Genomic DNA, 19,430 nt, shown 5'->3' with positions numbered 1-19,430 from the left:
TGCATGAGGTTACGATTAATTACTACGTACCTGAGAGAGAGAGAGAGAGAGAGAGCACGTAAATAGATCACACATTGAAGGTTCGGGCGTCACATGCACACAAAAAGTCAATCTCAAATTACCTTCTCCTAAGGCTAAATACAGTAATCATCGCTGTCAACTTAAAGAACTCTTAATAAGAAGTAAATGTAGGAACATTTAATTCTCTGGGCTTTCTTGATCAGGTTTTATCTACAAGAGTACGGAATATTTCTCTTTTAAATTTTCAATATAATCTTTAAAAAAAAAAAAAATAATATTAATAACAAAATCTATTGTACTGTTGGTGTTACACACAAAAATAAGAATTCTCTACTTTTTCCTTTCTAATGTTGCAACTTCCTTGTTTTCCTTTGTAGTTTGGAGGAAACTTTATTCTTAGTTTTTAATTAGACAAGGAATCCCTATCGTTACTCAAAAAAAAAAAAAAAAAAAAAAAAAAAAAAAAAAAAAAAGAAGAGACAAGGAATCCCTATCCTCCATAAGGGGTGATGAGATCATGAAGGCAAACAAAGCTAAGGTGACCAACTAAATTATTCATGAAGCCTGGGAATTAATTACTTATCCGTATCCTTATCCATGAGGTAATATCTAGTGAAACCTTCCACTCATAGTACATGAGATTCAATTAGAATCACTTCTTTCTCAAAAAAAAAATAAAAAAAATAAAATAGAATCACTTGCAGTAAGAGGGAGGTCTCATGAGATCATCTTATTAGATAATTTTCCTTCTCCTCTTTTGCCTTCTACCATATAACAGCAAAACATTCAAATAGTTTAGATGCACAAGATTTGTGTGTAATTTACCAATTAGGAAAACAGTTCCTACGCACAGAATATATGTTAGAAAATTTTGATTAATGTGGAGATTAATACAAGATTTATTTATTAATTGGACCTCCAAAGAAAAAAAAATTAATGAATGTCAAAGCTTAAGGCTGAGTTTCTATCAAAGTTCGAAAAATCACCAAAAAATTCTAATTGGGCTTTTCAATAGTTGAGATGGTTATGCCTAAGTATAATCTCGGTAGGCATTTTGATAATTGTTACTCAAGTTTGCAGAGACGTATCTACAACCATGGCCCCCATCCGGCTATCCCCCCTATTTTTAGTACTTATTACTAATACCAAAAATTATAAGTATTTTGGTACCCTTAAAAAATATGAGTGGGCCTACCAAAAAAATAGACTAGTAACAATTTTATATATATATATATATATATATATGTAAGGACGCGATTCGTGGCGGACCGTAACAGTGTCGGGTTCGCACGTGAAAAGGCCCCTAACAACATCATTTGTAGAGCGTGGGTTTGGAAGGCTAGGCCTTGATCGATAGGCGGTGGGTTTTTCGCGGTGTTTGTACCAGTTTAAGTTTTCCTACACCCCTGGAGTCTTTCTCCTGGAGGTGGGCTGGGAGGCTCTGGTTTTTGGTCATTTTTCCCAACCTCCCCATTGGTACACCTTCCTTTTTATTATATAATCCGTCTTGGTTGATCCTGACCCTCCACTTGTAGGTCAGGCAGGAGTTTATTTCTGTATCCATCCCATCAACCGTCCCGTCTAACTTTCTATTAGTTGCATGGATCGACGTTTGCACCGCCCAAACGTCTTTTCTCATTAACCAGCTCTGGGTATTGGCAGGTGCATTTACTGAAGGGGGTGGGACGCACTTTCCTTGGTCCGAGTTCACACCCTGCTTCCCTTTGGGTCCCATTCCGTTCACATCCCCTTGAGGGGGCTGTTCGGGGATTGCCTACACCAGGGTGTTGGTTTTCCTGTTGAAGCTAGGGAATGCCGAGGACAGGGTAAGTTCTCAGCCGTTCCCCTTGCTACCTCGGCCACTGATCATTCATCTTCGGCAAGGTACCTTCTCGGCACGGGCCCTGAGCCCAGATAGAGTTTGGGCCGGATTGCAGAACTCTCGGACCCACAATAGCCCCTCAAAATCCTGCTATCCGTCCCCTCGGACGGATAGGAGGGTTTTGATGACATTATGGATCTGCCAATGCCTATCAATCCTTGTCATCTAGCGATTCTCGAGATTTTTCACCTGCCCAAGGCACGTTCCTAGAGCCGTTGGAAGGAAAAACGTGGCCTCATTAAATACGGGCGGCTTGGTGCTTCCCACGTTCAACGGTGTGATGGAAATCGAACGGTGGTGATCTCCTGGCCTCTTTGGGCGGGAAAAAGGGCGTGCACTTTACCCTAGAAAGTATAAAAGATTTTTTGGAGATGGATCCGTCTCTCCAGTTCCATACTTAAGAGTTTTAGTGCGTGTATCCAAGGTTCATCCGAACTTCCGCCCAAATTCAAGTCTATCTCAAGCACATATAGCCCATCCGAAGCGTAATTCTCTTTTTATGTAAGTTCCCTACCTTTATTAACTCACGTTTTTTCTTTTCTAGATTTATTTCTCTTTGGCTCCCTTTCTTTTCCGTCGCGGGTTAGGTTTGTTTTAATAAATGGCGAAGGCGGCTAAATTGAGATTGAGGAAGTTAGTCGATTCTGAAGAGGCGATGAATAAGTTCATCGTTGATTATAGGATTCCCCCTAACGTAAGGCTGGAACACTGTAAGATGGGGGAATGGCACATTAAGAGGGGGACGGGCACGGTTGTAATTCCCGTCCTCGCCTTTGTAGAGGGAGGTATGAGAATCCCTATGGGACCAGTGACAAGGGGTTACCTCAGGCATTTCCGTTTAGCCCCTACCCAGTGCGCCGGCAACGTTCTTAGGATTTTGGGTTGTGTGGACGCTTTAAACGAGAAGATGGGTTTAAGACTGACCCACCATGATGTAAACTGGTGTTATAACCTCCAAAAATTGAAAGGAAAAACCTACTACATGAGGTCGAGGGATGATAGGATTCGGTTGATCCAGTGCCTCCCTGATTCCAACAAGGGACTGAACAAGGATTTTCTTATCGTCTCTGGGGAGTGGCATGATGGCGATCCATGCCCCGTAGTAGAAGGAGAACCAGGTGGGGTATTAGGAATGGAAGAGGGATAACCCTTTAAACCACTCTAACCTAACTTCCTTCGATAACTAATTACGCATATATGTTTGTTGCTTTTGTAGATGAACGTGCCTATAAACGGCATTTTTATTTAGTCAATCGGGCAGACTTGGAAACCGTTTTACAAGCGGCAGTTTTTGTGAATGACAGTGATGGCCAAGTCCGTGCAGCTCACAAAATACTAGGGTACCCTCCGGTTCAGAAGTCGTTCGGGGACGCGAAGCACGTGATCAGTGTCCGCCGTCCTTGGCTTCCAAAAATTACCGTGGTAGAGAAGGGATTTTTGATCTCGCAGGAGCCAGCTGTCCCCAAGAACATTCCCCTGGCGGGCCCCTCTTCGTCTCATTAAGCAGCAGAGGACGAAGGTGAGCCAGATCAGCCGGAGGAAGGGTTCGAGGTATTTGACTTAGTCTACCAATCCGAGGACCCTCCTGGTGACCTAGGTGACCCAGCCTTATCCGAGACGGAATTATCATTAATAGGCACCTTTTCTCAAGCCGAGATGGGAGTCAAAAGAATACCTTTAACCCCCCTTCTCCAACTCCTCGAGGACTAACCAGGGAAGGATACCCAGGAGGCACCACAACCCAATGCTCCTCCTCCACCAGCTCGGCCCCTTACAATCCAAACCAGGTCATCCTCCACCAAGTCCCAACCACAATCCACCCGCTACGAACCTCCCACCTCCTCCCAACCAGCTCGGTCTCCTCGACCCGAAGGTGCTGATTCCAAGAGAAAGAGGAGCCCCAAGGGCAAGGACATCGTGGACGAGGGAAAATCCCAACCTCCTAAGGAGAAGGATGAGACTCCGCCCACAAAACAACCGAAGACCGGACCCCAAGGCAGAGGCAAAGGGCCCGCAGTTCAAACCTCTCAAGGCAAAGGAAAAGGAATTGATTCCCAATCCCTTCCGAGCGCCTGGCTTCCTGCCCCAATGCTTCACGGGGGTCCATTACTAGAAACTGCCTTTCTGAGGGACCTTGGAGACGGCGAGGGTGGATACGTGGCAGATGCATTAGGGAGAACCATGCTACTCCCTAATGACATGGAAGAGCTGAAGAGAATGAGGATGCAGGAGGTTTTTCTCAGTACTAAGAGATACTTGGGCATGGTAAGATTTCTTGAAACCTAACACTTTACTAATTCTCGTCACCAGTTTGTCACTCACTACACGTTCATGTTTCTTGACAGGCTCTCCAGGCAACCTATAGGATGGAGGAAGAAGTGCATGACAGGAGTAAGGTGGCCGAGAACGAACGCAAGAGGCACATAACGGCCTCAAAGACTCTCGAAGCTTCTGAAAAGGAACTTGCCAAAGTCAAGGATGACTTAACAATGACCATTCGCGAGAGGGATAACGTCTCGGCGGGCCTTGCCAGTGCCCAAAAACAGGCTAAGGACCAAACCAAGCGCGCAATTGAAGCCGAGGATCAGCTGCAAATAGCCAGAACTCTGATCGAGGATTTAAATAAGCGGCTGACCACGGCTCTGCATGAGAAAGGAGTGGCAGAATATGCCCGTGATGAAGCCGTAAGGGCAAAGCAGGAGGCCGAGTTTGCCAGGAATGAGGCAGAAGCTGCCAAGAATACGGCCGAGGACGATGGTTACAACATGGGAGTAGCCGAGACCCAGGCCACCCTTAAGGCGCAGATCCCTGGTGTGTGTAGGTTTTATTGCTCCCAGGTTTGAGAGGAAGCATTGAAGCGAGGTGGGGTGGATGCCTCATCTGGTTTGTGGAAGGCGGAGAGCATATTCTACCCGGCAGCCATCCGCGAGGCCACTTCGACCAGCCCCGCGGCTACTCGTGATCAACCCGAGGAAGAGATCACCCCGTTGGAAGACTTGCAGGCCAGCGGTTCTTCTAGCAAGGCGCCCAAAGAAGGAGAACTTCAGGATGTGACAGTATATCCCAGCACACGAATTCTGAGGCACCTAAAGAGGTTGCCGAGCCCGTGGTTGGCATTCAGGTGCCTAATACAGAGGAACCCACCATACTTGCAGAGCCGCCACAGGCCACTTCCCTTGCTGTGGTTCCTCAGAGTACCAGTGCTGGTCCTGTTCAGCCTTCCCCAGAAGGGACCATCCTTCCAGGCACCGAAGCTGAATCTGCTCCCATCTCCCAAAATGTCACCGACAAAGAAGCAGAAAAGTAGAAGCCTTCGTTGGGCTTTTTGTATTCGTTTCTATTTGAACGATTAACTTGTTTCTTTTCCTTTCACAAACTTCCTAATTTATTGATGGTTTACAAGCACTTGAACATGTATATATGAAATCTTGTTTTTCCTTTTTCCTTCTGATTGCATCGTTAACCGCCCTCGTTGATGCGCACTATTTGCTTATGAACTCTGCGCTGATTTATTTTAACATGTACAAATAGCTATGCATGTAATACATTCATCATCATGTTCCCCGAACCCTAATTTACTTGCGCCCACAAAGGCCTTAGATTTATTCCTAACCTTCGTCTTACGAAGATATAAGCACCATTTTTAACGTCACGCATAATAGCTAAAACTCGCTTAGTGCCTGGTTTTCCTCATCCAAGTAGTTGGTTTCCCTATAGGTTTGAGTCCGAGGACCATGCAATGCCTTGGTTCTGTCCAAAAACCTAGTTTTCCTCGTCCAAGTAGTTGGTTTCCCCGTAGGCTTGAGTCCGAGGACCGTGCAATGCCTTGGTTCTATCCAAAACCTAGTTTTCCACATCCAGGTAGTTGGTTTCCCCAGAGGCTTGAGTCCGATGGACCATGCAATGCCTTGGTTCTGTCCAAAACCTAGTTTTCCACATCCGGGTAGTTGGTTTCCCCAGAGGCTTGAGTCCGGTGGACCATGCAATGCCTTGGTTCTGTCCAAAACCTAGTTTTCCACATCCAGGTAGTTGATTTCCCCAGAGGCTTGAGTCCGGTGGACCATGCAATGCCTTGGTTCTGTCCAAAACCTAGTTTTCCACATCCAAGTAGTTGGTTTCCCCAGAGGCTTGAGTCCGGTGGACCATGCAATGCCTTGATTCTGTCCAAAACCTAGTTTTCCACATCCAGGTAGTTGATTTCCCCAGAGGCTTGAGTCCGGTGGACCATGCAATGCCTTGGTTCTGTCCAAAACCTAGTTTTCTCTTTGTGTGGGATCTTGGCTTTAGGGGAGTTAGCTCCTCAGCCAAGCCCCTAGAGTTTATCCATACGGTTAACGTTACCCAGTGCCTAGTTTGCTCTTTACGGGGGACCTTGGCTTTAAGGGAGTTAGCTCCTCAACCAAGCCCCTAATCAAGAAACGTAGTCCGTAACAGAACTTTGTACTAGAACTCTATAACCAACGGTTAGATATAACGAAGAAACTCTATCGACCCACTTCCTATACCAACACACAAGCCTTCCCCACAGACGGCGCCAATTGTAAGGACGCGATTCGTGGCGGACCGTAACAGTGTCGGGTTCGCACGTGAAAAGGCCCCTAACAACATCATTTGTAGAGCGTGGGTTTGGAAGGCTAGGCCTTGATCGATAGGCGGTGGGTTTTTCGCGGTGTTCGTACCAGTTTAAGTTTTCCTACACCCCTGGAGTCTTTCTCCTGGAGGTGGGCTGGGATGCTCTGGTTTTTGGCCATTTTTCCCAACCTCCCCATTGGTACACCTTCCTTTTTATTATATAGTCCGTCTTGGTTGATCTTGACCCTCCACTTGTAGGTCAGGCAGGAGTTTATTTCTGTATCCATCCCATCAACCGTCCCGTCTAACTTTCTATTAGTTGCATGGATCGACGTTTGCACCGCCCAAACGTCTTTTCTCATTAACCAGCTCTGGGTATTGGCAGGTGCATTTACTGAAGGGGGTGGGACGCACTTTCCTTGGTCCGATTTCACACCCTGCTTCCCTTTGGGCCCCATTCCGTTCACATCCCCTTGAGGGGGCTGTTCGGGGATTGCCTACACCAGGGTGTTGGTCTTCCTGTTGAAGCTAGGAAATGCCGAGGACAGGGTAAGTTCTCAGCCGTTCCCCTTGCTACCTCGGCCACTGATCATTCGTCTTCGGCAAGGTACCTTCTCGGCACGGGCCCTGGACCCAGATAGAGTTTGGGCCGGATTGCAGAACTCTCGGACCCATAATATATATATATATATATATATATATATATATATAATACATAATTTTCAACACCACTCACATTCATTATCTTTTTGAAACTTAATAATTCGTGACAGTTTTTTAGTCACTCTTATACAATTATATTTAAGTCACGTGGTTAAAGTAAATTCATTGTCAAAATTAGGGCTATAAACAAGATGAACTGAGTCGAGTATTAAAAGTTCAAATTGGTTCATTTAGTTTTGTTTTGAACTTGAGCCAAGCTTGAGTTTGTTACCAAATAAAATTACATATTCAAACTTGGTTCTTTTTCTTGTCAAACAAACTCGTGCTTATTTATAAGTTACTTGATTAACTTATTATTTTCCATTATGTAGTAAAACCATAACAAAAAGTTTTTACCCCTTCACAAATTTATGAATTTTTATTACAAATGGATTGTTTATATTATCAATAAGATACAAATAATATCCAAAATTGTTTATATTATCTTATGCACCTATTTATAAAATTGTACAATCCAATTTAAAGTCTATATAAGTATATTTTAAGACAAATATACATATAAAAATGTAATATTATATATAGTTAAATCGATCCTTATGTTTAGGAACACATTATTATATTTGAACTTAGCTTATTTAATAGTTGAGCATTTACTTAAACTTAAGCTTGACTTATTTACTAAACACTTAAACATAACAAGACTTTTTTTTTTCAAATTGAGCCCGAGTTGTAATAATCAATTTGATTCATTAATAACCCTAGTTAAAACCAAAATAAAATTCTTTTTTGATAAGAGTGATAAAAGTTGTCTAAAATGTTTTATATTTTTTTTATGTGCTGGATATGCTTAATTTTTGTAATTCTCTTGATTACTCTAAATATCCCCCCCCCCCCCCCCCCCCCTTATTTTATAGTGTTTGCTGATCTTTGGGATAAGAAAGAGTTAAAGGTCCTACGAGATAAAAGATTTTTTTTTTTTTTTTTTAGAGAATGATTGGAATAATAGTTTCCTAAAAGGATTTTTATTTTATTGTTGTGTTACTTTGTTATTTGTGGGACAAATAATTGATATATATATATATATATATATGTACGTATGTATGTATATATATATATGCTAACTAGGCGCGGAAGTATTTTATAAGTTTGTACTGTGAGTGGTAACTAATTCCATTTTCTAAGAATGATAATATCTAATCAAATTGATAATGCTAAAAGTTTAAAAAATAAATTGTCTAAAAAGTTTTTTTTTTTTTAGAATCAAGGGATTGAAAAGTTCCTTTGTGACCTTAGTTTAATCATTTCTCACAAAGTACGAGAGTTTGGTCCCAAAAATAAAAATATCTGGTCTAGTGGCTATAGTTTTTTTTTTTTTTTTTTTTGTTGAAACTGTCTAGTGACTCTAGTTATAATGAAAAAGATGCGTGATTCAATAAACTTTGAAGAGACGCTGGCTATCATAATTTCTCTATTAAATAGTTATCAGGTCTAGTGACTAACACTTTCTTTATCACCAAATAAGTGAGTTGGTTTCTCCAAAAAAAAGAAAAAAAGTGAGGAGGGGTACATGGTTCTAGGAGCGCCCGACCTATGGGCTATGGATAAATCGTATTGTACAAAAAATAAAGAATTAATTTTATAAATGCTTGCCTTTAATATTGCCTAAAAAAAGTAGTGTTTTTTACTATTTAGTTTATTCTTATCCCAATTTAGCTCATTTTTTGTTATTATTTATAGGTTCTATTGCACTTTTTGGTACTATTCATAAGTTTCACTGTACTGTTTTAGCTAACTTTTAACTTTATTTACAATATTTTAAGTAAAAAGTTTTCAGTTTTAACTAAATAAGCTGTTTTCAAATAGATACATAGTTGTTTGATCTTTTGGGGAAAAAAATTGTATGTAGTCTGCTCCATATAGCACCAATTTCCTTAATATTTTGGGAAAAATGCACTTTACTAGTTTAAATTATCCCAAATTACACTTTGTGTCATAAATTTTCAAAATATACGATTTGCACTATAAATTACAACTTATGTTACACTTTATACTTTGTTGTTTGTCATTATCTTAAATGGTATCATGTGAAAAAATCCAATATATTGTCAATCTTTTTAATCTCTTAAAAATAAAAGATAAATTACACTTTATTACTTTAAACTATATTTCCAATTACAATTTGTATCATAAACTTTAGTTTTTCATTCAAAATAACAGTAATGTGCAAAGTGTACATAATACATGTTATGGTTTAAGATGCTAACTGTATGTTCTAAAAATTTAAGGTGCAAGGTATAATTTAAGATATAATTTAAGATAGTAAAATATAATTACACCTAATATTTTAGGACCAAAATATGATAATACACATTTCTGGTTTGATAGCAGACAGGGAAGGTCCATTATTTTAGACATTATCAACGTCTTTACTAGATTGTCTTTGCTTTCATAGATTAATACTGCTAGTACTTTCGCCGTCCTAAAATGTGGGTCTCAATTCTCAAGTACATTAGACTTACGCACATTAAATTTTGAACAACCCCAACAATAATTACACAAAAAAAAAAAAAAAAAAAAAAAACCCTACAATAATTAATGAAACTATTGCACGAATTACAAGATGAACTAATATCAAATTCAAGTACAGAATCCAGATACAATATTATTTATTAACTGAATAAACGTATACATTAGGGTTACCATTTAACTTTATGAACATTGCTGACCGTCTCTCATAACATAAAAATTCTTTATTTTCTTGTATCCTATAAGTGAAATCCCAGCCAACACACACACACACACACACACACACACCCCCAAGCTTTCTTTTTAATTTAATAAAGACAACATTTTTAATAGGTAGTTCCTGATTCTTGATTGATACAACCATGTTGAATTTTCATTTATACATGAATTTTCTTCTTTTAACATAAATCAGCAGCCAATATAATACATATTGTAGACATATTTTTCTCATGAATGTTTCAATCATCTTCCAAGCCAATATTACCCGAATTATTACATAGTAATAGATCAAAGCTTAAGTGTGACTCCAAGAACCCAAGAACATCAGAGTTTTAATTGGGTCTTCTGCATGGTAGTTCCACTTTCGTCTCTCAATTTCTTTGGAAATTGGAAGACTAGTACAACCACCATATTCCCAAGCTCCATTCTTGGCCATGGCTATTATAGCCACCTCATAAACCTGCCTGAACTTTTCTCCGACTGTTCTCTTCGATTCTTGAGCAAGAGAACCATCCTCAGAGAGGTGTTCAGGTTTCATCCTTATCCTTAATAATTGATGCTTCTTTTTTTGACCTCAAAAAGAAGCAAAAATATGGTGTTTGCTGCTTCTTAGGTTACACTAACATATTAGAATTTGAGAGAAGAGCTAGCAAGGGTACATATATAGAAATAGAACAGGCAAAAAAGTCATGAGTATAGGGCCCAAGTGTCCTGTAGAGATTGGTTTGATTCCTCATCTTTGTGGATGACAGTTCAGCTAGCCAAACAGTTGATGCGATGACCCAACTAGTGTAAAATATTCGCCACCTTGTCTGTTTATTTTATCCTCAGATTCGATTCGTCTTCTTCCTTCTTATTAATTTGTTTTCGAAATATTAAAAAAAAAAAGTTTTTCTTTTGCCTTTTCCATTCATAATGATAATTTTTTTATATGTAAACTTAGCAAAATTGAAATCCTACTCGTTAGTTCGGGGGAAAAAAAACATTGATAATTGGAATATAAAAATATATTCTTGTCCTACTCATACTTGATTTTGACCCAAAACAATTGGATTTAGATCCAAACTCGGTCCATTTACACATTCTCTTATTTAATTTTTAATTGAGGTATTTCAATTTATGTTTGTTTGTTAATTAAATGAAAAAAAAAATTATGATATTACTCTTCAATTTTACATGCAATTATCAAATATAAACATTTCTAGTAATAGATTTACAAATAATATTGTCTAATACATTTGTAAATTATAATATTGTCTTTCAAATTATTATTATTATTATTATTATTATTATTATTTTGTATCTAACATGTTATATTAGCTTTAGATTTATTCATTCTCAAAAAAAAAAAAAAAAAAAACCTTTAGATTTATTGAGTTATTATTGGACAACAAACCATAAAAAAAGATTTCGCTTGTGTACTTGGGTGAGTTAATTTTCATTTATTTATTTTTCTTTGACATGCAAATAAACCTGATAAAAGTACGTATGATCACACTTAAAAAGTGAGACTTTAAAAATTTTCATATAAGCCAGTGGTGAATAGTAAACTCGTTCACGAAAGGGTTTAAATGATGTTTTGAGAACAACAAGAGCTTGGTTTGGTTTGGAATATAGAATATTTCCTCTTCATTCTGATGAAATAAAATTTATACCCTACAAACAAAAAAAGGAAAAAAAAAATTGATAGCCGAAATTTTCACAATGATCACATGTTTTGCATGCCTAGAACTTGATGCAATTTGTATAGCATAATTCTGATTTTTGTGCATGCAGTAGGTTAAAATCTTTTCATGTGCCTGGAATTTTCTAGGATCGATGCCCACTTTCATTAACGAATTTACTTTTAGGAGATCAGATTCTAATTGAAGCACAATGAGGAATATGTCGATGGCATACACAAAGAGGGAACATTACCTTTTCTCATCCTTACAAACTAAGAATTAAGATGCTTCCACTCAACGATAATAATACTGGTCGAATGAATCACAAAAAGAAAAAAAATGGATTCGATTAATAATGAGTATTCTATGTGTGTATATGTATATAAAATTAAAAAAATAAATATAAAAACAAGCATGAGTTTCGTTATGTTACTATCTTGGGAGTTGCCATTTATTCATATATTTTTATACTTCGGAAGGGATGTTGCCATTAATGGTTGAGTAGTGTTATTTTCACAACCATTAATATAGGTCCATTATAATTGGAGAGAAATCACTCTCACCTAAGTTTTTAGTTGACACAATTTTTATTATGCACCAATTAAAATTAATCATGTTATTTAACAATTATAAAATATAATATTGTTTTAGTTTTAACATCAATACTTAGGGTTAGAGAGATTTGAACTTTGGATTTTTCCATTGGAAACACCAAAAGGTGTCGATTAACCTATGAGACTCTTGGTCCCTAAATTTATTATTATCATTGTTGTTGTTGTTGTAAGGCTACAATTTGGTTCCTAAACCCAAAAGGTAATAGGATCTAGGCCCGAACTGCCCAATACAATGAATTTGTAGAGAGTGGATTAGAAAACTAGGTTCTAATGAGTTGGATAACAATTATAGTGGATCCAGATGACGAGAAAGCAAAGAAAAACTAGTTTTACCCAAAAAAAAAATCGTCATCGGCACAATCCAAGAAGGTTAGTTCTTGTATATTTTTCTTTTGGATTTGATTACAAGTCTAGTTCCTGTTGTTATAGTGTTTTTCCCTCAATTCTCCAATCCCCTTCACCGTAGGGCTTCTCTCTCTATTATATACCCCTTTCCTCTTCATCTCCACCGTCCACGTGTAGGTCAAGTTATTGGCTTTGGTTCTTGTCCCATCAGCACCTTCCTAAAGTCTTTGGGAGTAGCTGTAAGGCTGTTTGCCATTGTTCAGGCATCACCTCCACATTAATGCAGCCAGAGGATTAGCTGCAGAGCATTCAATGTGGTGGTAGCAGCTCTCCTTTAGATATTTCTTAGCTTCCCTTTGTCCTATGTTTCCCTGATGTTTATTCTTATCAGCAGAACCTTTCGAAGTGTCGCCCTTCAGGGCGGATCAATCCTTCTGACCTCTGCTTTGCTTAGTCGAGGAGGAGGCATTCCTCCTCAGACTACCTTCCCAAACCTTCGCAGTCATAGTTTGTTCATGGCGCTCTAATTCTTACGTCTTCCCTATCATTTAGCTGTCCTTGGACCACTAATCGTCCTCAGACAAAGGCCCGCAGCCCAATACATAATCTTGGCCCTTTTATCCTTAAGATAGCCCCTCAAAATTTCCTTCTTTTGCTCCTCGGAAAAGAAAGAGATTTTGACACCATAATCCCAATTCTGATTTTCCCTCATATCATTTATGTTTGCGTAGGTGTCTTCTCAACTGCCTAGAAGCATGCTCCTGACGCTTCGGCATCTAGGGCATGCCTGCAATTAATTCTTGCGGCTCTATATTCCCCATGTTCTATGGTACGATGGGATCCAAAGGGTAGGGATTTTTACAGGAATTCGAGCAGGAATTTTCCCGCTTGCTTTTATCTCTTATATATATACTGTTTAGAAGCTTCATCTACTTCACTTTTTGCACTCTCAAAGTTCAAGAGCTAGTCCGAGGAGCCTTTCTTCCTTCCCGTAAGTTATTCTTAGAAATCTTTTATTTCTTTTCTCTTTTCGGTCCTTACCTTTTTTCCGATTTATTTATATCTCTCTTTTCCTCGGCCTATCCACTTTCACCTTGTCTCTTAATTTTCTTTAATTTTCTTTGCATATGAGGAGATTCGCTTACTTAGTAGATGCCCCAAAGGGTCTAGAGAGTTTCAAGACTCTATATCGAATCCCACCAAGGGCTGCTATTAGGTACTGCAAACAGGGAGAGTGGCACACCATGAGGTAGGAGGGAGAAGTCGTAATTCCTATGATTGTCTTTATAGAAGGAGGGATAAGAATCCCCATGGATAGAGTCATGAGGGATTACCTAATAGCTCATAGGCTTTCTCCCACCCAATGTGCCCCTAATATGTTTAGGATTTTAGGTAGTGTAGACGCCCTTAATGAGAGAATGCGCTTAAACCTCACCCATCACGATGTCAATTGGATTTACAACCTTCACCATTTAAAAGGGTAGGGATATTACCTAAAAACTAGGGTTCTTAAGGTTAGGCTCATCTCATGCCTCCCTGAATCCAACAAAGGCATGAACAAAAACTTTCTAATCATCTCAAGGGAATGGCACAATGGCCTCCACTGCCCGACGAGAGATGGGGTACCAGGTGGGGTTTTTAGGTCTAGGTTTATTACTTTAAAGTCACCCCTTTTTCTCTTTGACATCTTTTGTACCCATTTATTTCTCTTTTTGTTTGTGTTTGTAATTGAATTTTTCTTTGATTTATGCTATTTTTCTGACAATGTTCTTTTTTTGTTTGTTTTCCTAATTGTTTTGCAGATAAGCACACTGCCATTCCGAACCTAAAACCTATCAACCAGCCAGACCTAAAAAAAATACTTAAAGCTGAGGTCTTCGTTCACAATGACGGCTAGTTAAGAACGGCCTACCTTATCCTCGGCTCCAACCCCCTTTCATCTAGTTTCTAGGCACTGAAGTGTGTGATCAAGGCGAAGGACCCGCACATGCAACAAATAAAAGTTCCCGCCCCAGGTTTCCTCAATCCAGGTTTTGTTTTAGAAGGGGTACTAGAAGTAAGCCTGCCGCTTCAATATACAGCCGATGAGGCCACCCTTTTCCAGCCTGCAATCAAAGAAGAGGAAGAGGAAGAGATAGTTGAAGTCTCGGATTCTGAAGACTACTTCGAAGTTTTCAACTAACCTCCATCTCCAGAAATCCCAGCTAGTGACCTCAGCCACCTTCCCCCAACCTAAGTAAGTCACAGCCAGGAAGACCCTACCATCTTGGATGCCATGGTGCTGTAGTGCAAAACCCGATCAAGCCTTTGGGACTCAAGTAGGAAGCAATGTGGCAAAAAAGGTTGCCCAGAACAAACCTCTAACCCCTCCATCCACCCAAGCTCACCGACTTGGCCCTGCTGACCTTAAGAGGAAAAGGGATCAGAGAGGTAAAGAAGTGGTGGAGGGGGGAAAAAGCCACTCCTCTAAGAAGACCGAGCCCTAAAAGGGGGCCAAACAAGCTAGAGTAACACAGACGGATGTGGATAAGAGAAGCGGTTTCCAAGTCATGGTTCCAGCCTGGACCCCTACCATAGTGCTGGACGGAGCTCCCTTGCCCGCTGACGCCTCTATTAGGGAGTTTTAGGAAGGAAAGGCTGGCTATGTGGCCAATGCCGTGGAACAGGCTTTGCTGCTACTTGGGGACGTGGGGACATGGCCGATCTGAGGTCAATGAGAAAGCATGAGATATTCCTCAGCTTGAAGAGAGATCTCGCCCTGGTAAGTCCACTAACTAGCTTGTTTCCTTTTTTTTTTTGTTTTTTTGTTTTTTTTTAGAACTATACTTGTTCTCTCTAACATTTGCACTTTTTCTTCCTTGAAAGAATGTCCAAGCTGCGCACAGGGTCGAGGAAATAGTAAACAATACCCACCAACAGATGAAAGATGAGAAGGCCAGGCGTATAGCTGCTGTGGACACCTTCAAGGTGGCAGAGAAAAGGATCCAAGATCTAAATACCCAACTCATTGAGGCTAATAGAGCTAGGAAGAGTGCTGAAGCTGTTTTGCAAAGGGCAGAGAACCAAGCAGAGACTCAACGCAAACAACTCCGTCAGGCCGAGGTTGCCTCTAAGGAAAATATAAAGGCCCTAAAAAAGAAGTTGGAGGAGGCTGAGAAGGTCAAGGACCAAGCTGAGCAGGACGGGTATGATGTGGGAGTGGCAAAGACTGAGAAGGCCCTCAGTGTTGAAGTCTCGGAGGTGTGTAGGAGCCACTGCCTCCAGGTGTGGAATGAGGCCCTTAAACAAGCTGGGGTTGAGGCCTCCTCTGCCTTTAGGAGAGCAGAGAGTGTATATTATCCTCCTGTCATCTGAGCATCAAGCTCTTCCGGTTCCAAGGCTGGAACTGCCTCTGAAGAGGTAGATACCGATAAGGATAGCTCGACCAAGGCCCTTCTCTCTCCTGACAGTCCTTCGAAAGAGGCTGAGCAGCCTGGAGTTGCTGAAAAGGAAACAAACACAACCAAGGGAGTGGCCCCTGATGCTACCAAGCCTCCAACTGCCCCCAAGGACTTCCTCAAAGAGAAAGAGGCCTCCCACAAGATGGAGATTGTCTTGGAAACTCTTCCTGTGCCTACCAAAGAGAACCTCAAAGGTAAAGGCCCAGAATCCTCAGCAATAGAACCTGACCAAACCACCAAGGCCCCAGCAAAAGACAAGCTTGTAATCGAAATGAAGTAGTTTTTAGAGCAGGTTTTTTTTTTTATTTTTTTTTTTATTTTTTATATATATAATTTTTTTACTATTGTCTCTATCTCCCAAATTTGTAATTAATTCGTCCTTTTGTAATCAATTTGCCTTTTTCTAAGGCTTAGCTTAATGATAATTATGAGCTTTTCCTTTACTCTTGTGATATTCATACAAATCCTAACATAGTTTCTATCGCATTTAACACTTAACCAATATGAAAATGAGACATGACTTCATTTAGTTATCTGCATGAATGATAATATGTTTACTACACCCACACAATCAGCAACAAGAGAGGCTAAACCTTCCAAGTTTACAATCTCAACAAAGTATACCCTTCACCTCAAAGACATGCCTTAAGCAGAATTAGCTCATGAATTGATCATGAATATACTTGCAAAGGCTTTATCTGATGCTCAAGAGTGTCCTTTTGACTAAGTCCCTACAATGAGAGTCTTTGCTACTCAGCATGGCAGGGCTGAGCACTAGTTTTCCTAAGGCATGTGATTCAAGGAACCTAGCATGGCCGAGGTACTGTTTAGTGTTCTCATAGTCAAAGAAATGTTGGCTTACCCTAGGTAGGTGGTCTGAGAAATCGGACAAAGCCATGGTTCTACTTTACACTTAGTTAAATAATAGGAAAGATCAATTTACCTAATGTATGTGGTCTGGGAAGCCAGACATGCCCAAGGATCTATTTGATACTTAAGAAAGTAATAAGAAGTATTAATTTACCCAAAGTATGTGGTCCAAGGAACTAGACATAACTAAAATTCTGTTTAATACTTAAACAAATAGTAAGACATATTAATTTACCCAAGGTATGTGGTCCGAGGAGCCAGGTATGACCAATGTTCTGTTTGATACTTAAATAAATAAGAAGAAGTATCAATTTACCCAAAGTATGTGGTCTGAGAAACTAGACATAACCAAAGTTCTGTTCAATACTTAAACAAATAATAAGACATATCAATTTACTCAAGGTATGTGGTCCAAGGAGCTAGGCATGACCAAGGTTTTGTTTGACACTTAAATAAATAATAAGAGGTATTAATTTACCCAAAGTATATGGTCCGAGGAACCAGGCATAACCAAGATTTAGTTTAATATTTAAACAAATAATACATGTAACGCATAATGTGTCATAAACAAAAATATGGTAGAAATGACTTTCATTAATAATAATATATTTGCAGGTTATTTACATTCTTGGGGCGTGGTACAACATTTTCATCTAGATCTTCCAGGTAATATACACCTATTTCAGCCACTGAGGTGATATGATATGATCCTTCCCAGTTGGGCCCTAACTTTTCCCATGCTGGGTTCTTTGCAGTACCCAAAACCTTTCTTAATACCAAGTCTCTAGGTGCTAATGGCTTTAACCTCACATTTGAGTCATACCCCTGCTTGAGCTTGTGTTGATAATACGTCAATTGAACCATGGCATTTTTTCTTCACTTTTCAATTAAATCTAAACTTTTCTCTAACAGCCCATCATTGTTGCTCGGAGTGAAAGATTTCGTCCTCAGTGTTTGGAATTTGCTCTCCAGAGGAATTACAGTCTTGGCCCCATAAGTCATTGAAAATGGTGTTTCTCCTGTTGACCTACGAGGTGTAATTCGATATGTCCAAATGACGTGTAGCAGCTCTTCCACCCATTTTCTCTTTGCATCATTCAACCTCTTCTTAAGTCCATTCACTGTGACCTTATTGACAGCCTCAGCCTGTCCATTCCCCTATGGATAAGTCGGGGTGGAATACCTATTCTTAATGCCTAGGTCACAACAGTACTTCTTAAAATTTTTGTTATCAAACTGAAGACCATTGTTTGAGATGAGGGTATAACGGATCCCAAACCGAGTGACAATATTTTTCCAAACAAATCTCTTGGCATCCACGTCCCTAATATTTGCTAGTGGTTCAACTTCAACCCACTTGGTGAAGTAATCTGTGCTGACCAGCAGCCATTTCTTATTCCCTGCTACCTTAGGGAAAGGCCCTACAATATCCAAGCTCCATTGAGCAAAACACCAAGGGATAGACAAAGGATTGAGGACACCCCCTGATTGATGAATATTCAGAGTAAATCTTTGATATTAGTCACACTTCTTCGTGTACTCTTGCACTTCCTTCTGCAAATTCTACCATCAATATCCCTGAGTAAGGGCTCTGTGAGATAAGGATCTGCCTCCTGTGTGGCTTCCACAAATCCCTTCATGTAACTCTTCTAGGAGTAGCTTTACTGTCTCGGAGTGTATGCATAACAAATGTAGCCCAGAAAAAGAAAAAGAGCATTTGTACAACTTTTGGTCCTCGGACAGCCATAATCGAGGAGCCTTTCTCTACATTTTATCAGACTCAGCCTTCCCCTTGGGCAAGATATCCTCCTTAAGGAATAGTACAATAGAGTCTATCCAGCTAGGTCCTACCCTAATTTGATGAATTTGGACCATCTTTCTCTTCATCTCAGTAGGTTTGCACAAGTCTTTAACAAGGATAACCCGTGGTAATCTCTGCGCCAAGGAGGTTGTGAGAGTGGCAAGAGAATCAGCATTTGTATTCCTACTTCTAGGGATTTGCAATAAGGTGAAAGACTTTAACCTTGATTGCAAGTGCCTAACTTGATTCAAATACTCTTGCATTCTCACATCCCTGGCCTCCAACTCTCCCTCTACCTGGCCTACAACCAACCTTGAATCTAAAAATATCTCCATTGTTTTTCCTCCCATTTTCTAGACCATAGTCATTCCTACCAATAGAGCCTCATACTCAGACTCATTATTTGTGGCCAAGAAACCCAATCTTAAGGATTTTTCAATAATGATCTTCTCAGGAGAAATTACAATTAACCACATTCTAGATTCTCTTTGATTTGCTGCACCATCAACATAACCCTCTAGGATAAAGGCTCTTGCAAAGAGACCAAGCCAACTGATTTTCCATCCATGTTCTGCTTCTCTACTTTTTCTTCCAATAGGGATTCAACAAACTCGGCCACCAAATCTATAAGGATTTGGCCCTTGATAGAGGTGCGAGGCATATACTTGATATCAAAAGCCCTAAGATTGTACCCCAATTGGCAATCCTTCCTGTGTAATCAGCACTCCGAAGTAGTGATTGAAGCAGAAGTTGGGTTAAAACAACAACTATGTGGGATTGGAAGTAATGGGGGAATTTACGCGTAGCATGCAC

At 39.8% G+C, this 19,430-nt stretch overlaps 1 protein-coding gene across 1 annotated transcript; it reads left to right on the top strand.

Moving 5' to 3' along the window:
- The first annotated feature begins 15,185 nt into the window (after nucleotides 1-15,185).
- LOC115970463 (myosin-11-like) lies at nucleotides 15,186-16,226 on the top strand. The gene is made up of 3 exons (XM_031090095.1): nucleotides 15,186-15,267; nucleotides 15,372-15,836; nucleotides 15,885-16,226. The coding sequence occupies exons 1-3, from the start codon at nucleotides 15,202-15,204 to the stop codon at nucleotides 16,224-16,226; spliced, it is 873 nt and encodes a 290-aa protein (XP_030945955.1). The 5' UTR covers nucleotides 15,186-15,201.
- Nucleotides 16,227-19,430: the final 3,204 nt, after the last annotated feature.

The sequence above is a fragment of the Quercus lobata genome, chromosome 12 (assembly GCF_001633185.2).
Source record: "Quercus lobata isolate SW786 chromosome 12, ValleyOak3.0 Primary Assembly, whole genome shotgun sequence".
NCBI lineage: Eukaryota > Viridiplantae > Streptophyta > Magnoliopsida > Fagales > Fagaceae > Quercus > Quercus lobata.
The sequence above is the reverse complement of the archived record's forward strand: the minus strand, read 5'-3'. Positions and strand labels throughout refer to the sequence as shown.

Coding starts and splice junctions, on each gene's coding strand:
- LOC115970463 (XM_031090095.1), top strand. CDS start 15,202: ATGGCCGATCTGAGGTCAATGAGAAAGCATGAGATATTCCTCAGCTTG. Junction 15,268..15,371: donor TGAAGAGAGATCTCGCCCTG/GTAAGTCCACTA, acceptor CTTCCTTGAAAG/AATGTCCAAGCTGCGCACAG. Junction 15,837..15,884: donor CCTTTAGGAGAGCAGAGAGT/GTATATTATCCT, acceptor TCCGGTTCCAAG/GCTGGAACTGCCTCTGAAGA.